This window comes from Pelophylax lessonae (genome assembly GCF_965119305.1).
Source record: "Pelophylax lessonae genome assembly, chromosome: 13".
Lineage (NCBI taxonomy): Eukaryota > Metazoa > Chordata > Amphibia > Anura > Ranidae > Pelophylax > Pelophylax lessonae.
This window is the reverse complement of record NC_138780.1, coordinates 9819654-9840634: the sequence shown is the minus strand read 5'-3', so window position 1 is coordinate 9840634 and position 20981 is coordinate 9819654. Positions and strand designations below refer to the sequence as shown.

At 43.7% G+C, this 20981-nt stretch overlaps 2 protein-coding genes across 2 annotated transcripts in view; both read right to left on the bottom strand.

Moving 5' to 3' along the window:
* The window catches only part of LOC309543141 (uncharacterized protein), a gene marked incomplete at its 3' end in the record, with an annotated part of 1180881 nt that overhangs the window by 164270 nt on the left and 995630 nt on the right, over window positions 1-20981 (bottom strand). Inside the window, exons 26-29 of the mRNA XM_082242522.1 lie at window positions 19202-19366; window positions 18675-18839; window positions 16834-16998; window positions 15216-15380 (exon numbers count right to left, since the gene is read on the bottom strand). Coding sequence (XP_082098648.1) covers window positions 15216-15380; window positions 16834-16998; window positions 18675-18839; window positions 19202-19366 — 660 coding nt within the window. The remainder of the gene's footprint in view (window positions 1-15215; window positions 15381-16833; window positions 16999-18674; window positions 18840-19201; window positions 19367-20981) is intronic.
* Window positions 1-20981, bottom strand: part of LOC309543153 (NACHT, LRR and PYD domains-containing protein 12-like) — a gene marked incomplete at its 3' end in the record, with an annotated part of 49130 nt that overhangs the window by 17537 nt on the left and 10612 nt on the right. The gene's annotated exons all lie outside the window — the stretch shown is intronic.

The following is a 20981-nucleotide window of genomic DNA, read 5'->3' as shown; positions in this document are numbered from 1 at the left end:
TATTCACAAATGGAAAAAGGGCTCATTTACACCTGCATTGGTCTCTGAAGAGCGATGGATCGCTTTTCAGAAAGTTGTGCAGGCATGACTGACTGCTACTACCTGAATGCCTATTTTTTTCTTTTTTTGACAGCTGACTTGGTTTCTGAATGGGAATACCACTCTGCAACTTTGAGTCGAACACTAGCGGTGGTTCAGCGGTCAAACAAGAAAAAGGGAGGGGGGGGGGGGCATTGGCATGTGTACAACCACATCCACTTTGCAGCTTTAGGGGGGTGCTAAAAACAAAACTCAACTGCCTATTTTACCACATCCCAGCCACAAGCGTATATTCCACCTACGGGCTGTTTCCAAACAACGTTGATGCAAAACTACAAAATACAAAGCAACAAAATGTTTACATAGGATCCAAAAAACCCCCCCAAAAAGACAGAAAATAGCTAAAAGTAGAGGACGAGGTAGGAGTTAATAAGGGCTAGTAAGGGTAAGAAACATATTAAATATATATATTTTTTTTTAATTTGAAGGTTTGCTGGAAAAAACATTATGCAGACCAAAGGACAATCCTATAACATGCACAGTAACAGGAAATAAAAATACACAGCAACAACAACAAATATGACAAGCCAAAGGAAAAGACGGCAGTGCTCAGGTGTACAAAAAGCACCCAGATCTTTACCTTTTTATCTCCATTCCTCTCGTGCCTGAGGTCTTTAGGCGGTTTAATGAAGCTCTGTACTTTCGTTTTCCAAAAAACATTAGATGCCCCGCTATGGTGCCAATCTCCTGGTTCCAGACTCACCCTGTCAGAACCAGATAAGGACTTTTGAATTTTTGAATTTTTTTCTTTTTGAACTTGAACTTTTAAACTTTGAACTTTTTTTTTTTTTTCTTATTTTACAAACATGTATGTAGAACCCTCCTAGGTAGGTGCTAGAAGAGAGAGAATAGTTTTTGGGTCTTTCTGCTTACCAGGGAGATTGCCAGGTAAATTTGTATTGCTCTCTGTCTACCAGAGAGCAGGATCTATTAGTAAGGCCATGGTGCTCAGGTGCAACTCAGTTTGTCTGAAGTGTTTCACACTGGTCCAATAGGGAGGCATATTGGACAGTGGGAGGAAACCTGACAAATGAGTGCACAGGCATTTTTTACAACTCTGGTGATTGGAAGAAGAAAGTGCTTCAGTGCATACTGGGATACTGTATAAATGCCAATGGCACATGTGTTTCAGGTCTTTCAGATGGAGTGCGAAGTCCCAGGGGGAGGGGGCGGCTTTCCCTCCTCTGTAGATGCTGCAATGCGGCTTCAGAAGACCTAAAGAGTAAAGCCCCGTACACACACACCGATTGTCGGCCGAACGATCTGCCGTCTTTTGTCCAGTGCTGTCGTGTTGGTTGAAAAGTGCTCAAGACTGCACACGAATTTTGTCGGCCAACAACAACCAACTTCAGAAGTGATGTCATGTGATGGTTAACTTTCCGTGTGTTTTTTCTTCTCTGAGCATGCCCAGTCTTGCTCATCTGGCTTTTGTCGGCCGAAATCTGTTCTGACTGACGAACAATCGGCCGTTCTGGTGTTGGCCAACAAAAATTTTATAGCATGCAGACCAGATTTTGTTCAGCCGAAAAGTCGCAGTCGGTTGTCGGAAGCATCATACTAACAAGCCGACAATCGGCCGATCGGACGTTGGCCGAATATTTACGGCCGACAATCGGTACGTGTGTACGGGCCTTAAGAGAGGAGCTGAGCCCGGAGGACCGGCAGAGCTGACTGGAAAGGATTCACTGGACAGGATCTGATTCTGCCTACAGTGAGTATGGATCTGTATCATGGAGCCTGTCCTGAGGGGGCCACCCCTTGTGCTAGAAGAGTCAGTGGAAGGGTGTCAGTCAAGGGGATGCTAGAGAGTGTCTTGAAGATAATGTAGTTGCATCAAGTCTGCTGCTAGAGAAAGCAAGAGGACTTAATTCTTCCATACAAGTGGCAGCAGTGTGTCTGCTACCACAAGTAACCTGGTGAGGCCAAGTGAGAGGTGTTCTTATCTACTGTAAATAGTTCAATTTGAGCCTGTTGTGCCTACTTACTTCACCATTTGTGGCCTCCATCTCTTTACGGTTTATGCTGGAGAGTTTTGGACCTAGGTGGTCCGTGCTGCTGTGTTGTTCCTGATCGGGGCTTCCGCCAGGTTGAACCAGCCAGAGGGGTCATATTGTTGCCCATTGGAGGAGACAGGAGCCGCACCATTTATGCATATTGATGGGCTTTTTTTCATCTGCCTTTTGGTAAGCGCATAGCGTCGTCTTTACCTTTGTCACGGATTGAGGAAAAGTCACATTATTGCGGTGGATGAATTTCTATTTCTACACCTTGCACATCTTATTTGGACTTGCTTTACTTTTCTTATGGACACTATGATAATTTAACCTGGATGTTGTGTTATAATTATTTGTAACAATTATCCACTGCTTCATTTAAGCATATGTTTTGATCATTTATATTTCAAGTTAGCGCAGCTTTATTTTTATATTTTTAGATATATATCACCTGATGGCTTTCAGACCTTGCCCTTGCATTTGTGCTCCAAGGTGCATCACTGCTAGCAGTTCTTTGTTCTCTGTGTTGCACTGTGCATGACCTGGTTTGGCTGACGAGCTTCCTGGCTCTCGATTCCGCATCGGTAGAAGACCCCACATCGGCAGACGACCCAGCTTCGGCACATTACTCACTCCTGGACTCGATCCTGGCTTGGATGACTACCCGCTTGACCCGGCTGTTCCTGATTTTGCTCCCCTCTCTTGCTGTGCATTTATTATTGTTGCACTAATAAACTGCTTTATTTTACTTGCATCTTCATGTGGTCTGGTTTCCTGGCACTCTAACAGGGGGCTAGATAAGCTCTTGCGTACTTTGGGGATTATGTATATTGTCCTAGGGCAACGTCATCTGTGGCGAAATGCGTCGGGAAGCGGCGTGCTGACGTCACCCCTCGTACCCAGGAAGACGGGCGGAACAGCCGACCGGCCGGCGACTTGCTTTGTTTTTCTTCTGCGAATTTTACAGCTTCTTTGCTTCTTACGCTATGGAGCCTCTATTGCTTTTCATTGCATGACGCTGGTCCATTGGTGTGAACTGAGCTAGCGGAGTTGGGCTGCCATTTGGGGGATTTCTATGGTTATATCCTTATCTTGGCCATCCTCTTTATCCTGCTGGGAACCTGCTGACCACCAGTTGTGCTATACAGGCCCATTTATACTACCTTCTGGTAAGCAGCTCTGATATCGGTGGAGGATCACAGCACTCGTGGTGGACTGCATTATTATTTGTTTGTCACACAAGTCACCTATATTGATTTATGGACATTACTTAGATTCATATACTTAATGCACTATATTCACTTATAATATGTATCTAATTTTGACATTTATTCATAATTTGATACTTGATTGAATTTATTGTTTTTATGATCACTCAATTTTTCATAGATTTTATATTGTTTAGCGCAGCTTGTTGTTTATTTATTTTGTTTGGGTGTTGTCACACTGGAAGCTGCAGCTATTATACTGTATACATTTTTTCACTAGCGCGATTATTAATTTTTAGCAGTTTTGAACTGCATTTTTTTCTATGCTGTGTCTGCACCAGACACAGCATACAGAGCAGGAGAGCTGGAGATGCTTGCTGCAGCCTCATCTACCCATCTTACCACCCTCTCAGCTGAGAGTGAGAGGGAGGAGGAAGGCTGTTAATCCTTTTTTCTATTGTCTGTTAATGAAGAGGTGACCTCTGGCCTCTCATTGGTGTAATACACCCCCTAGGGAGCTGCTGGTGAAATGGGATCCCCCACCCTGCACAGCCAGGCACACTGCAACTTCACAAGCATTTAGAAGCAACATAGGTTGAACTGGATGGACTGATGTCTTTTTTCAACCTCACTAACTATGTAACTATGTAACTATGTAACTATATGTAAGAGGCAGAAAACAGTCCAGTGCTTTGTTTTTTGTGTTTTATAGATTGATTAGAACTTGAATGGGGATGAGGTAAATTTTGGGATGCCCACTAGACTTCTCAACAAACTTGAGGGACAACTCTTCCTATATACAGCTATATGCAGTCTCTATATACACTCTTCTCTTCTTCCTGCACTTATCTTGCTCGCAGAGACAACACAGATCCAGCTGGAACACTTTGTGATGAATCTGACAAAAAGGCACTTAGTCAGATTAAGCAAAAGTCCTTTACAGGCAGTGCCCGCAGGCCCCTTTGGTTGTGTAAAGAAAAGTCCAGAATCCAGCTATATTTACATGACTACATATCCCAGCACCACGTCTTAAGAAACTGCCAACCCACTTGGCTGCAGCTGCCCCTTTCAATAGCCCTCCTAGCTACTTTCCCACAGTCCTCCCAGACTGTCACACTCACCAGCCACCCAGCTGACTTCTCCCTGGAGATCTCTTTGACATGCAAACTGGCTCATGCTGTCCTCACTCTTGCTCTGGTGTCTCTGGACAGGACTCCTCTGTGTGTTATAGCAGGATCCCTCCAGCACCCATGCCCCAAGCCTAAGGTCACCCCCCCCCAGACTAGGGGGTTACACCCAAGGGTCACTGACAGCCTCCTCAGCACGTCATCTCCATCTTCCACATGACTACCCCTTGCTGGTATGACCCAGAGTATTTAAGAGTTGCCCTCTCCCTGCCAGCCTATCTTGCTGGGGATTGGCAAAGGCCCTCACAAATATTCCAAGCAGACCCTCCTAACCTCCCTCCCATTCTTCTGGAAGTTTCTCCAAAGTTCCAGCAAGTAGGGGGAGGTACCAGAGGTGATAAGTCATCCAGCTTCCCTGAGTCACTCACCCTGACCCAGATTCCACACAGGCTTTGCTGCCAGCCAATCCTAACAATTTACCTACGCTAACAAACATATTTACAGTATTCTAGGACTAGAGGGTGCTATATTGGCTTATGCTGATGTTGACATATTGACCAAACAGAATCCACGTGTAAAGAAACCAAAACATGTCATGAAAGCAAGACACAAATCCTATGCTCACACTCTGCTACCTATTGCTGTTGAAAGCTGACAGTGAGGTATTGGTGTATTTGTTAGTAGGCACAATGAGGCCAGTGGTGGTCAGCGAGAGTAGGACAGACACCTTCTCTGAGACCCAGCTGCTTCTGTTTTAATAATGGCTTATGATGCATATAAACACGCTGGTAGAGACCATCTCCACCTCTATGATTAAGCCCTTTTGGTTGAAACGTGTGTAGCACTGTCCCGTATGGTTTGCTGTATGATGACTTGTTGGGTCTCCTCTGATTACCAGCACACAGTCCCTTAGGGTAAAGTTCAGACGTTCATCCTTTACTGCCAATGGCTCGTTGCTCAATAAACAGTCAAGGGGTATTGTTTTGTTTTTGTATTTATTGTGGAACTTGGATGGGAGAAGGGAATAGTGGGATACTCAAACTGGAACTGTGTACTTTGGATAAGGACAACTCTCACTTGGCCTCACCAGGTTGCTTGTGGAAGCAGTCTCACTTCTTAAGCCATACTGCCACATGTATGGAAAGGGATAAATCTCCTTGCTCTTTCTCTCCTGCAATAGAATTGGTGATCTACATTCTCTTCAGGACACTCACTAGCATCCCCTTTACTGACACCTGTCCACTGACTCTTCTAGTTGCAGGGGTGGCCCCCTTCAGGTCAGGTCCCTTGACACAGATCTGTAATCACTGTACTGCAGAATCAGATCCTTCAGTGTCTCCCCTTTCAGTCATCTTCACAGGACCTCTGGGTTCAGTTCCTTGCTAGCTATTTAGGCCCTCAGATTGACTACCTGAGGCCGCATGGCACCTCTACAGAGGAGGAGGCAGCCCCCCTCCCTCCCTCCAGCTGAAAGACCCCAAGCACATGTGCTCCTGGCATTTATACAGTATCCCAAGATGAACCGAGGCACTTTCCCTTGTGCCAAATCACCAGGGCTGTATTAAACGCCTGTGCACTCATTCGTCAGGTTTCCTCCCACTGTCCAACATGCCTCCCTATTGGACCAGTGTGGGTTGCACCTGAGCACATTGAGCAGATCTCACTAACAGATCCTGCTCTCTGGTAGTCAGAGAACAATATAGATTTACCTGCAATCCCTCTGGTTAGCAGACAGGATTCAAAACTATACTTTCTTTCTATTGCACCTACCTAGGAGGGTGCTACACGTGTTCGAGGGGTGTGTCTCAAGGGAGTCGATTGTAGCTTAGATCCGAAGACAATCGATCTATTAGTAATAGATTGTCTAGATATCCTATCACTGATATCCCTTGAGACCTTAGAACGGCCATTATTGGAGCTAGGATCTTTGTGAACACTCTTCGAGCTGTGGCAAACCCAAAGGGCAGGTCCACAATCTGAAAATGATGATTTTCTACTGCAAAGCGTAAAAACCTTTGTTGGGCCTGAAATATAGGCACGTAAAGATATGCATCCTAGATGTCTATGGATGCTAGAAATTCTTCTCCCTGTAGGAAGGCCATGTCTGAACGAATTGATTCCATACGGAAAGTACGAATGTTTAGAAACTGGTTCAGAGCTTTGAGATCCAGAATAGGTCTCACGTCTCTGTTTAGCTTGGGGACTACGAAAAGATTTGAGTAAAAAACCCTGAATCTTTTGTCCACTGGAACCTCTGTAATCACTCTTTGGGACCTTAACTGGTCCAGAGCCAGAAAGAGAGATCTTCTTTTTAGAGGATCTGCAGCTATGTTTGACTTTACAAACTGAGGATGTGGGAACACCCGAAATTCCAGTTTGTATCCCTGCGAGATGGGGCAAATAACCCCGTTGTCCTGAATTATTTCTACCCAGACCTTTGAGAACCGTAGCAGCCTTCCCCCCCACCTGACTGAGTGGGGGTGCCTCTTCACAAGGTAGGCTTGAAGGTAGACTTGGTAGATCTCTGGGCCCAAGGTTTCTTTTGCCCTTGACCTGAAGGCTTGGTTCTACCAGACGGCTGGGGCCGTCGTAACTGTGTGAGTGTGAGTGCTGGGAATCCTAAAAGGACATTTTATTTTCCTCTTAACAGGTAGCAACGTACTCTTCCCCCCCCCCCCCCCAAATTCTTTGGATATACTTATCCAGATCATTACCAAATAGGCGTTCTCCATGAAAGGGAAAGCCAGCCAGCAGCTTTTTACATGGTAATTCCGCAGACTAGCTTTTAAGCCAAAGGATTCTGCGCATATGCACTGTTAAAAGAGCAAACCGTGACATCTGCTGTATGGAGTCTTCAAGACCATCAAACTGCAAAACATAAAGTGCGAGGTAGATCTGTCAAATCTTACACATATTCTCCTTGAGAATGGACCGACATGGACACTCGCATAATACAGTCTTTTAAAGACTCACAAACTCCTACATCTGCCACTGTTGGTTGTATTACAAACCCTGCAACAGCAAAGGAGTCTTTTAGTAAAGATTCCAACTTTTTATCAGCTGGATCTTTAAATACCTGGGCATTATCCACAGGACAAGTTAAACTTTTGTTAACTGAAGAAATGGCAGCATTCACAATAGGTTTACTCCATTTTTTGTGAATTTCTCCTCCTTAGGATACAATATTGAAAACCATTTAGGAGGAATAAAAATCCTACCAGGATGATCCCAATCAGCATACATTACCTGCTCCAAGAGGGAAAAGCCTGAGGACTATGAGGAGGGCGCAATGAGCCTAGAGAGGAAAAAAAGACTTCAGACATCTCTAAGGGAGGTAATTTGTACCCAAACCAGACCATTTCAGTGAGAGACTGAATCAACAATCTCTGGGATTGAGAGGCTGAGTATTACTCTTCAGGTCCTGACTCCCCAGAAGTGGAAACCTCAGCTTGACCTTCTACAGGTTAATTTACAGCTACATCTTCCACATCCTCTGCCCAATCCTGAACTAAATCAGGAGGTGGCTCAGGTGAGGGGGATCTATCATGTTTCCTCCCTGCTTGCGATGCTGCAATCATGCCAGCAATCTTTCCCTTAAGGCTAACCAATGTCTATGCCATATCGTCCTTGGTGATGTCTGCTGTGGCAGAAGCACTAGATGTGGCTACTATGCCTGACAACTGTAATGGCTCAGATTGGCTAATCACCTCCGACTAGGATCTTCAAGTCCTGTTGGTGGCACCACAGTGTCCCCCTCTTTCGGGAGGACATTGCTCTTAGGCAAGACAAACTTGAGGTAGTAACTTTAGTGAACTCAAGGCTTGTGCCAAGCTATATAGCTTATCACACAGCACAGATTAACAGATTATCCCAAAGTAACAGAACCAGACCGTGCCTATAAACATGCACCCATAGTGACTTACGCAACCCAGCTGCTGCTGCTCTGTGTCCCCTCCAGCCTCTGACAGAGGCTTGCATGCAACACTTCCATAAGAAATCACACTGTTTGCGCTTGTACTGCGCATGCGCGGCGTGCTACTTGACATCCACGTGCATGCCAATCGTGTCATGGATCACCCCTCCTGGCTTCATGCATACGCTTGTGCTTAGATGGCGAATATTCGAGCGTGCATGGGGACGATCCTTCACCATTGAAGGCGTTGCATTGCCGGAGATTTCCAAGGAGGCGAATGCACAGGTCAAATATCTTTAAAGCGGACTTGCTAGTCCCGCTGCAAGATTCTGTCTTGTAACAAGAATCCAATTTTCACCCATCACGGTGAGTTTCTGTCACTTGCCGACCTACGAGGACTGGGTCCCTTGGTTTTTGAGGGGCCACTCCCTTGGACCTGTAGAGAACCCTGGGGTTTGGTTTTACCAAGGGTCTAGATCCCAGGGTCAAGTGCCTAAAAAAGGACAACATTACAGGCAAAACCTTGTATCTTCTTTCCCGAGGCTTAGGTACTATCCTTTTAGTCTTTGACTCTTTTGGATAGATCTGATTGCAAACCCCTTTAAATTCAGAGATCTTCGATCAGGGATTGTGGCATAATCTTTCTTCTTATTTGAAAAAACATAAAAAAAATGTGGAGAGCTTCTCCCCATGACCATCACCTTTAAGACACTGGTGAAAAAAGAAGGTACTTCCTGTGTAAAAGGGGTTATATAGGGGGCTTACTGTCTGATTGGTTGCCAGTGTCCATTCACCTATAGGTGGCGTATAACCCATATGGTAACGAATATGGCTCTGTGTCCCGTGATGTACAATAAAGAAAAAAAAAAAATTTCCCAATTTTTCAATTTTTTTTCTCAGGTCTTCCCATCTCTAATCCTGACATTATTGTTGGGATTCCTCCAGAGTCTAGAGTGGCTAAAGTCTGCTGTCAGCTACTTCTGGGTCACAGGTGAACACAAATAAGTGTACCCCTGTGACCCACAAGAGAAGTATGGCCAAAAGAGGTTTTGCCACATTTCACTTTTAAGTTTGTTATGGGTATTGTGAATTTCATGTCGTGTGCCCCACAAGGTCCACCTGGGCGGTAACCTTGTGGGGGAAAACTGTATAAAAGAGCATCTCTACCATTAAACCTTCAATTCTACTTCCCCCTCAATCTAAAGTCCTGCTTCTCATTGGGGAAATCTGCTACAAGGGATTGCTATGCTATTCGGCAGGTCGTGGGGTCTGCGGTGCTTATGGTGTCTGGTGGAGTGCTTGGAGCCCTCGGGCAGCACTAGGAGCATCCCTCAACGGAGGTACCCAGTCAGGGTGCCAGGTGATCCGTTACAATATCCTAGGTTGAAAATGTGCAGAACTCAATAACTGTGTTGCAGCATTGCTGGGAATGCTGCTGCATTTCTGTTCAATGTTGATATTTTCAATTGCAGACAAAAAAAGTCTAAGTTTTTGTTCCAGATGCAATATGCACCCTCATTCTTTCAGAAATTGCATTTGGCCCATATAGGCTTGATATCTGTGGTGCAAATCTCTATAACCTTTTCCTATCTTTTGTCTCTGAAGCAAGACAACTCCAGATGCAATGTGCTTGCTCTCTCCCTCAGAAATCGTGGCCTATACAATAAAAACTTCAGAAGTGTGATGCAAACTGTTTTTTTTTTTTTATTTTCATTTTATTACAAAAAGACACACATTTCTGCATTTCCAGATGCTATCATCTGATCAGAAATTTTAGCCTGTATTACATCAATTCTGGGTTCACAGCTGTCATTTTCCAGCTACTACAGCTGATTATGCAGCTAATAAAGCATTATCTGTGCTTTATTAGCTACAGTAGAGTGCAGCGGAAACATCTAATAGACCCCTGATGTCTCCGTAGAGGGGACCTGGCACCTGCCAAATGTTATCTGATGAGGGTATGTTAGTGCCTTTGTGGTAGCCATAACATTAAATAAAGAAAAATAATAACACAATAAAATAAATTGTTAAAAAAGAACAATGAATGATGATCATATTAAAACTGTTGTGACCATCGGAGTGAGAGCAATAATACTGTAAACAAGAGATAGAGTCATTCCAGGTGCCGCGCATCCAACGGAAACATGGGTAGTGATGGTGTGATCAGCCTCCTCCATCATGAAGCCCCTTGTGTTGGGCAACTTGCATCGGGGAGTGGGTCTTGGATGGAGTGTGGGCTGAGGCTATTCCTACCATCGCTACCATTTGCATATATTGAGCCGAGGCAAGTTCCTTCCTCACCTGCGCTCCTCAGCGACTGCTCACTGAACTTGGACCTTCAGAAGCCTGGAGCAGCAGGCTTTTTTGCGTGATCAATAATACTGTGCCATTATTCATAGTATACACTATGCCTGTGATGGCAAACCTTGGCACCACAGATGTTTCGGAACTACGTTTCCCCTAATGCTCATGCAGTCTGCAGTGTAGTTGAGCACCGTTGGAAATGTAGTTCCAAAACATCTGGGGTGCCAAGGTTCGCCACCACTGCTCTATGCTATTATAACTATAAAAGTCAGTGCCATTGGAGCTCTCCCTGAGAACTGTAATGTTTTCTACACATGCCGCTTTCAGGCATCCTCTAAGCATGGATTTTAAAGGATTTTTGTAATTACAATGTTGCCCTTTGAGCTACCTAAACAGACCCTCTTTCCACTGAAGGATACATTAAAACATTTTTTCATTGGTAGATGTCCCCCAGGCGTCTTCCCAGCTCCCCATATTCTTTGTTTGGCAATCCCTATTAGGGCAGACTCGATGGACCACTTGGTCTTTTTTCTACCGTCACTTTTCTATGTTTTTATTAGGCCACAAAATGGCCATTATTGATTTCCTAAGGTTCAGCTCCTATTGACTTCAGTGGTGTTCAAATTCAGGATCTTATCTTCGGTACATTAGTTAATCTATGATATTTCATTTTCTTCTTGGGTCAGGTTTCTCATTTGTAACACTGATTCTCTTCCTCGTCCACACCTATGTCCCAGCTCCATCTCCATCTGTAGCAGAGCTTCTTCCTCTGGGATTATCCTGTAGACACCTTCAGTTCTGGTCGGAGGGATTCCAGCTTTTTCAATACACTTATATCTTCATCTGACAATAACATGTTCACAATCCTAGAATACAGGATATAAATGGTCATTAGATCTCAGACTATTTGGGGTGCAATAATGAGGGATATCTATGATGATTATTATTGTTCACAGGCCTAATTACTCATTGAGCAACACAATGGCTAAGCTGTTAGCACTTCCACCTAGCAGCTCTAGCCCCATTTATTTAAAGCCTAACCACACTCTTGCAGTACATGCATGGGGTTTGCATGTTCTTCCTGTGCATGCCTGGGTTTCCTCCCACACTCCAAAGACATGCTAGTAGGTTTATTGGCCCCTGCCTAAATTGGCCCTAGTATGTGTATGTATAAGTGTGAGTTAGGGACCTTAGACTGTAAGGTCCTTAAGGACTGGGATTGATGTGAATGATATATATACAGTATCTCACAAAAGTGAGTACACCCCTCACATTTTTGTAAATATTTTATTCTATCTTTTCATGTGACAACACTGAAGAAATGACACTTTGCTACAATGTAAAGTAGTGAGTGTACAGCTTGTATAACAGTGTAAATTTGCTGTCCCCTCACAATAACTCAACACACAGCCATTAATGTCTAAACCACTGGCAACAAAAGTGAGTACACCCCTAAGTGAAAATGTCCAAACTGGGCCCAAATTGTCAATATTTTGTGTGGCCGCCATTATTTTCCAGCACCGCCTTAATCCTCTTGGGCATGGAGTTCACCAGAGCTTCAAAGGTTGCCACTGTAGTCCTCTTCCACTCCTCCATGATGACATCACAGAGCTGGGGGATGTTAGAGACCTTGCGCTCCTCCACCTTCTGTTTGAGGATGCCTCACAGATGCTCAATTGGGTTTAGGTCTGGAGACATGTTTGGCCAGTCCATCACCTTTACCCTCAGCTTTTTATAGCAAGGCAGTGGTCGTCTTGGAGGTGTGTTTGGGGTCGTTATCATGTTGGAATACTGCCCTGCGGCCCAGTCTCTGAAGGGAGGGGATCATGCTCTGCTTCAGTATGTCACAGTACATGTTGGCATTCATGGTTCCCTCAATGAACTGTAGCTCCCCAGTGCCCACCCAATGCTGAGAGGCATGTTGTCAGGTGTGGTTCAGAAGTGGGGACATATTGCTCGCTGCCCCCCTACTCCCTGGATAAGTGTCTGATACTGTATGAATTTTGAAAATGGATTTGAAAAGTCAAATGTAAATCAGAAAACACACACTGTGACAAAAGATATAAAAACACCCTAAAATATAAACGATGTTCCCTGATGTAAATTCATCCTCATGAACCTTCTATCTGATGGGGTTTTCCAAACCACGATAACTTATTACTTAAGAATGCTGCCCTTTCACAAGGACAACCCGTCACAAGGTAAAGTTGATCTGCCACACTACCACCACTAAATGACAAGATCTCCAGTGCTGATATAATGTAAGCACAGAGGGAGCCTGGGTGACATCATTGACCATATATGATCATTACCCTTTTTTCGTCAAATATGTCGCCTATGATCCCTGGCCGCTTCTTTACTATCAAGCAATCAGTGATTTGGGTGGACAAACTGGTAAAATGTTGTCAGTTTCTTTTTTGGCTCTAAAGGAAGAGGGGCTGCCCCTCAAAACGGTTAGCCATGTTGGACGCTGAATGTTCTTTCCATGCTACGGGCTAAGCGTTGCGGATCTGGTGACAGTTGCATCTAGACTATTTGATATGCTTGTTGCCACAATGCATTTGTGAGTATATTACTTGCTTTTATTTATTAATAAAGTGTTTACAAAGATAGTGCACTAGGCTGGTGCACCCTCTGTCTGCCGTTTTGTTAGCACTGCATGTGAAGGGACACCCACAGTCCTAAGAAGGCTTCAAGACATCACGTCACTAGATCATAGATTGGATGATATTGAAAACTTTCCCAGCTCTAAGCACTACATTTGAGCACAGTGTGAGGGGATCCTGGATGACATCTTTGGTCAGTGATGTTGCCCATGATCCCTGGCTGCTTTTTTACCATCCAGCAGTGATTTGGGTGGGCAAACTGGTCAAGTGTTGCCAGTTTATTTAGACATTTGCTTAACTGTGAACAGCCTGTTTCAGCTCAAATTCGACCCAAACCTGAAGCTCACCTCTAATTGTCAATAAGTTGATTGTTAATTGTTATGCTGCTACTCTATGATCACCATTTTTATTGCACTATTTTTCATTTTCTTTTATATGAATTGTGAGAAGTTGGGCATTTCGTAGCTTGCGGTCCCTTGCTGAAGAAGTCGATAGCCCTGAGCGGAGACGTAACGCGTACAGGGGGGGCGGAGCCGTGCTGCGGACGTCACACCCTTCCATGGAAACATTGCTGTATCGCACTTGTATACTACAGCGTTTTGTGAGTACCCTGATTTTCAATTAAACTTCTGCCTGATCAAGTTATACAGAGAGCACTAGATTTCTTTGCTTTGTTCCCCTTTTTTCATCTATGGCCCTGTGATATGGATGGATGAGCTGTGCTGATCCCGGACTCTCTTGCTCATACCTTGTTGCTGATAACTGATTACCCCTGTTAGGGGACTGCTTTGTCTGACCCAGGGTGGCACCTGGGTCAGATATTAAGGTGAGAGGCTTGCACTTCTGGTGGTGGATTCTCTCACAGTCACTGAGAAGTTTTGTTCACCTTTGTGTTGGAGGAGTTTTTTTATCTAGAGATCACAGCACTTTATATACACGTGCATGTTATTTCCGAAAGGACTTATTCAATATTCATGTCACGTATTTAATCACATGGACTTTTGTTGCAATATTTTGAGATTGAATATCTTTAATCTTTTTCATATGCACTTTGTTTGATTTAGCGCAACACATATTATTGATTTAGCGCAGCACATAAGCACTGAATTTCGTGGCTTATTGGTAGTGCAAAACAGTAAGTTTACTCCACGCCAAAGGTGTATTTTCAGGGATTTTTCTGCCCACCTTTATTTAAACAAAAGAAAAGTTTACAAAGTAATATCTTCTAATGCAAGGGGTTCTCACCATCAATATGACAAAGAAACAATATCCATCCTTGTAGTTATCTTCGCAGTTTTACTGTTCAAGCCTTATGCCTTGGTCCTCCAGACCATACAACACACAGCGTTGCACAAAACGCTGTACCTTTGTCAGCTTGGCTTCTTGTCCTGCAGCTACCTGCTGCTCCATCTCTCCCAGGCTCAGGCCTTTGTCTATCCTGACCTAGACAGTATGGTGTGACATGCACCTCTCATTGCTCCCTCCACCCACTGACCCTTTTCGAGAGGGTGGATCGCTGATCTCTAACTCTGTCCCTAACATAAACTCAGCACAAACCTGCATCATTAGTGTGCCTGTTTCCTGCAAAATCTGACCCAGACCGCCATTTTAAACAGTGGCACGGACTCGCCCTGTCACATAATCTACAATATGTAATGTGCTTTCTAAACTTCTGGCGCTATTTGAATACCTGTAATAAATAAATGTTCACAATTGCCAAGTGTTTTGGTGAGTTTAGCTATCCGATGAAGATTGCCTGCCATGATTGTCTCTGCTCCATATAGGCCAGGAAAAGAGGTTTAAATATAATAGAAGATAAACAGGTCACTATAACAACAATTGAAGTCAGAAGATTTACACGTTTTGGATGCAAATTGTCCCACAATATTATAGTCTCAGCCAGTCCTGTTATACTTACTATATATAATATATAATATTATTTTAGTCACTCTTGTTATACTCACTGTAATTCCTCTATCCGGCTTGTTGACAGAGCTTCCATCAGATCCCTGAAATGAGGACCCTGCAGATTGTTCATAGACAGGTTCAGTGTCCTCAGTGTCTGGTTATTTCTTATACCAGATGCCAGGTGGGGGCAGGAACTGTCTGTCAGGTGATTATGATTTAAACTGTGAAAAAAGAGAAGAATGTTTCCAGAGGAAAATTAATTTCTTCCCTTTGTACAACTGAACTCAAAAACACAATGGAGATCACCAACACTAAATTATGGGTGTGATAAAAACGAATTTATGCAGCGCTAGCTTCAATAAAGTGATAAGTGCTGTGATATATAACAATATTCAATAATTTATAAAGTGCATAATAAAGATCATATACACAAAGTGCTAAGTGCTAAAAAATATATGCAATAGCCAATAAATTATAAAGTGCATGTATACACATGGTTAGATATACTCCAAAAGAATATTCAGTGCTTGAAACAAAAAGTCCTTATGGTGATCCAATTAAGGTGCCAAGGTGCCAAAAAAAATTCAGGTGCTTGCAAAGTGACAAGGTGCCCCTCAAGGTTCCCCACTCACCAGATTGCAGATAAATTAAGACCTTCAGGATTATTGCACATTGCCCAGGATCTTTAAGGACCAGAACTTCTCCTGTGTAGCCTTCACACTTGTTGGGTCAGCTTCCGCAGAAAATACAATACAATGCAGCAACAGAGACGTGCAAGTAGGTTCACACCCAAATACCCAACGTGTTTCGAAGCTATTCGCTTCTTCTTCAGGGGTAATGTAAAATATTGCACATAACTTTTTGTAAGGTCTCTGTCTGTATTAGAAAAGATTCTGCATGTATGGATTTAAAATCAATTCGGCAGGCTCAGCACTCTCTCCATGTGTCCACTAGGAGGAATAGATCAAAAAACAGGTGCGTACAGGGTCACCGGGACCTGTATTTAGAGGGGTGAACTCCTTTCACAATCGTGTGTGGAGCTCACACAAACCCATCCAGGGGGAGCTGTGTCCAAATCAAAAACAGGCTCAGGTGTGGAAAAGGATGAAGGGGCTGTTTCAATTTTGTTCAAAGAGTCCAAGAAAAAGCCAGACCGAAGTGTTGCCGTGACAGAAGCACGGTGAAATATTCTTTTGGAGTATATCTAACCATGTGTATACATGCACTTTATAATTTATTGGCTATTGCATATATTTTTTTTAGCACTTAGCACTTTGTGTATATGATCTTTATTATGCACTTTATAAATTATTGAATATTGTTATATATCACAGCACTTATCACTTTATTGAAGCTAGCGCTGCATAAATTTGTTTTTATCACATTTTCCTAAGAATTTTCTTAGAGTCTGCAGCAGCTGCTCATTACCTTATTCATATTAATAATTTTCACGTTGTGTAGCGCGGGTTTAATTTTGTTTTTTCACTAAATTATGGGTGCTCCGGTCAGGTGAAAGATTTGTGCCAGGCTCTGATTTCCCATTGTAGTAAGATCAGATTCCCTGTGTATGACTATGCACAATTGTATCTATTTATATAGTATAATTTACAGTATAATTTACAGGATGCTAGGGATAGGTTCTGGAGAGCCAATAAATGTCACTGTTTTACCCACTGTAATTCCTCTATCCGGCTTGTTTTTAGAGCTTCCATCAGATCCCTGAAATGAGGACCCCCCAGATTGTTCACAGACAGGTCCAGTGTCCTCAGTGTCTCGTTATTTCTTATTCCAGATGCCAGGTGGGGGCAGGAACTGTCTGTCAGGTAATTTCTATCCAATCTGTAGAAGAAGAGAAGAATATTACCAGAAGAAAATACATTTCTCCCCCAGGAATGAATGTAACTATTCTCTACATACATGGAACTCATTTCTCTTTATTGGAATCATTTATGTTAGATCACCTTATAAAACACCAATAAATACTATATATTTGTACACAGCACCGGGACAAGGTCAACCAGTACAGAGGGCAAAGCTATCAAACTGCCCCCCCCCCCCCCGGTTTATTAGGAATTAATCAGTCAGTTAGTGTTTTTCAAATCTTATAAAATAAAATAGGTATTGTAACAGTAACTCTCAGCATTGGTGCCACTGAATGCAAGGATGACACCCAGCATTGGTGTTAGTGGACAAAGAGATGACCCCCTGGGTTGGTGTCAGTGACTGCAATATAAACCTCCAGTTATGGTGCCAGTGGACTTAATAATAACCCTCAACATTGGTATCAGTGATCAGAAAAACCACCCCCCCCCCCCCACTGATGGTCAGTGGATAAAGGAAGAGAGGAGAGAGCCTCTGAGTGCAATCGAAATTTAATACAACATTAAAAGTAGTAGTAACTCACATCGAGATAAGAGACAAAGCATGTATCCTAAATGTCAGTGGCTTCATTATTCTTATGCAGCGGTCCGCAGGGCCCAGGGTGTCCTTGGAGACAGAGAAGAGTGCCGGCTTTCTGATGTCTTCTGGGCGGGCGGGAGGCGGGGACCGAGAGGCGGAGGCTTGAAGTGTCTGAAGGAGCAAGAGAAGGGCAAGAGGGACTTCACTACGCATTTCAGAGCATGCGCGAACACCCAACCAGGCATGCGCACTCCTTTATCAACTTCCGCCCGCCAGCACTCTTCACCCTGCTGCCACTGCTTGGTATTCCCACTCTGCTTGTGTTAAGGTTTGGGCACCAGCTGGGAAGGAATTTAGCAGGAGAGTGAGTGATGGTCACCACCTCCTTCCACATAACTGCTGCACCCAGGGCAGCTTCCTCTTCTGAAATCCCCCTGGTTTATTACAAATTAGTAATTGTTTTTTTCAAAAATTAAAAAAAAAGAAGTTATTGTAATGGTCACTTTCTGTATTGGCATCAGTGGATGCAATGATGACTTATAGCATTGATGCTAGTTGACAGAATGATAACCCCCTGCACTGGTGTCAGTGACTGCAATAACAACCTCCAGAATTGGTGCCAGTGACCGCAATAATAACCCCCAACATTGGTGTAAGTGATGAAAAAAAAAAACAGTTTTGATGCCAGAAACCACAGTAATAGCCCCCACATTGGTGGCAGGCTAGTGGCAATGCTGTGTCAAACCCTTTCATTGATGGTCTGTGGCATTGCTGTTAAACCCCTCCCTGCATAGATTGTCACTGACAGTGCTGTATCAACTGCATTGATGGTCATTGGCAGTGCTGTTACCCCCCAACCCCCATGCTTTGAGATTACTCTGTTGTACAGTACAGGAATAATTTCACTGCCAGATGCAGAGAGTTTCCAGCAAGCAACACCCTCTGCCAATCTGCAAAGTGGCCAATACACAGCAGACCACACAAAGAACTGGAGGCCCACATGCAGCACCTGCGCTGCCTGTTGTGCACCTTTGGAGCAGACACACAAGCATTACCACATATTTTTGAATGTAAACGGTCTTAAATATTATTTTAGTCAGTCTTCTTATACTCACAGTAATTCCTCTATCCGGCTTGTTGTCAGAGCTTCCATCAGATCCCTGAAATGAGGTCCCTCTAGATTGTTCACAGATAGGTTCAGTGTCCTTAGTGTCAGGTTATTTCTTATTCCAGATGCCAGGTGGGAGCAGGAACTGTCTGTCAGATGATTATCATATAAACTGTAGAGGAAGAGAAGAATGTTACCAGATGAAGAGAGGAATATGTATGAGGCTTTCACTGCCCATATCAGTAAGATCAGAAGACAGAATTGAGACAACTGACTGGAATTGGCTACTTAGAGAGTCCAAAATTAGATACAATTTGTTTACATTCTTAGATTGTTAAACTGTCCCAGAATACTATTGTCTCGGTCAGTCTTGCTATAGCTCTAGTTCACATGAATCCATGCCACATGTGAGGGCTACGTATACCGGGTCAGGTTGCACCCCCATGCAGGCAATCCCAAAGCTCTCGATTTGGATGCAGCCACTGCTCCCAATGTGACATCTGTGCGAATGTGGGTGAATAAGGCCATACTCACCGTAATTTCTCTATCCGGCTTGTTGTCAGAGCTTCCATCAGATCCCTGAAATTAGGACCCTCAAGATTGTTCCCAGACAGGTCCAGTGTCCTCAGTGTCTGGTTATTTCTTATTCCAGATGCCAGGTGGGGGCAGGAACTGTCTGTCAAGTGATTATCATACAATCTGTAGAAGAAGAGAAGAATGTTACCAGAAGAAAATGAATTTCTCCCCAGGAATGAATGTAACTATTCTCTACATACATGGAACTCAATTCTCTTTATTGGAATCATTTATATTAGATCACTTTATAAAACTCCAGGAAATAAAACTTTATTTAACCGCTTGCCGACTGCTCACAGTATATTTACTGCGGCAGTCAGCCCCTCACAGGCAGAGTGACGTTAATTAACGTCACTAGCCTGGGAGGGTCTGGGGAGCGAGCGCGCGCCGCCGGAGGCGCGCTGCCGCGCAGTCACGGACCCCCCCCCCCCCCGCGCGTGTGACCGGCAGATCCGATGTCCGCCGGTCACTCGGCGATCGTCGGGGGAGAGGGAGAAAGTCAGGCGGCTTGTGTAAACAAGCTGCCTGTCAGTTCTCCCTGTGTAAAGACACCAATCATACGGTTCTACTATGTAGAACCGTTGATCAGTGTCCTTACACCTCAAGTCACAGCCAATCACAGTAAGAATCACGCCCCTAGGGACACACACAGCCCCTCCCTCTCAAATAAAGTTAACCCCTTCGCTACCAGTGTATTTTTACAGTAACAGTGCATATTTATAGCACTGATTACTGTAGAAATGTCACTGGTAACCCCAAAAGTGTCAAAAATGTCAGTCAAGGGTCCGATCTGTCCGCCCCAATGTCACAGTACCGCAAAAAAAATCACAGATCGCCGCCATTACGCGTTAAAAAAAAAAACAACAAAAATGACAAAAATCTTTCCCTTTGTTAGTAAACGCGATAACTTTTGCGCAAACCAATAAAAATACGCTTTTTGCGATTTTTTTTACCAAACATATGTAGCATAAAACAAATTGGCCGAAAATGTTAAAAAATTTTGATTTTTACATTTTTTTTGGGGAATTTCATATAAAAAAATGTGAAAAATATTGTTATTTTTAAAAATTTACGCTCTTTTTTTGTTTATAGCGCAAAAAGTAAAAATCACACAGGTGATCAAATACCACCAAAAGAAAGCTCTGTTTGTGGGAAAAAAAAGGACATCAAATTTGTTTAGGTACAGCGTCGCACGACCGCGCAATTGTCCGTTAAAGTCACGCAGTGCCGAATCGCAAAATACCCCCTGGTCGTTTAGCAGCCAAATCCTCCGGGGCTTAAGTGGTTAAAAAAATGTAGTAGTGGAGAAGATATTGTCCTCCATGTGTAGAGATGGTGAAATCTCCATACATAGAATGACCACAGAATACCACCGACATGACTCGTATTGTGCTATAATCTCTTTGTGTATGGAGCATGAATCATGTAGCACTACCCTTGCAGGGACCACGTGTTGTGTGTCCCAGGTTCTTTTCCCACTAGTGCAGCAACAGGCAGGCAACAGCAACTGTCATGCTTCTGGCACAATAAACAGTCCAGATGTTGCCTTTTTTTTTATATAGTTCATTGAAAGGTATCTTGGGTGGGGTTCAGGGAGCTGTGGGATACTTCAAAAACATCAACAAGAACAAAGATGGCCCTCTCCAAACTTTTTATGCATCCTCCAATCACCATCTAGGCACACCTTCCCAGGAATTGGCTGGAGCTGCATACATATTCAGTCTGCTTGTTTGACACT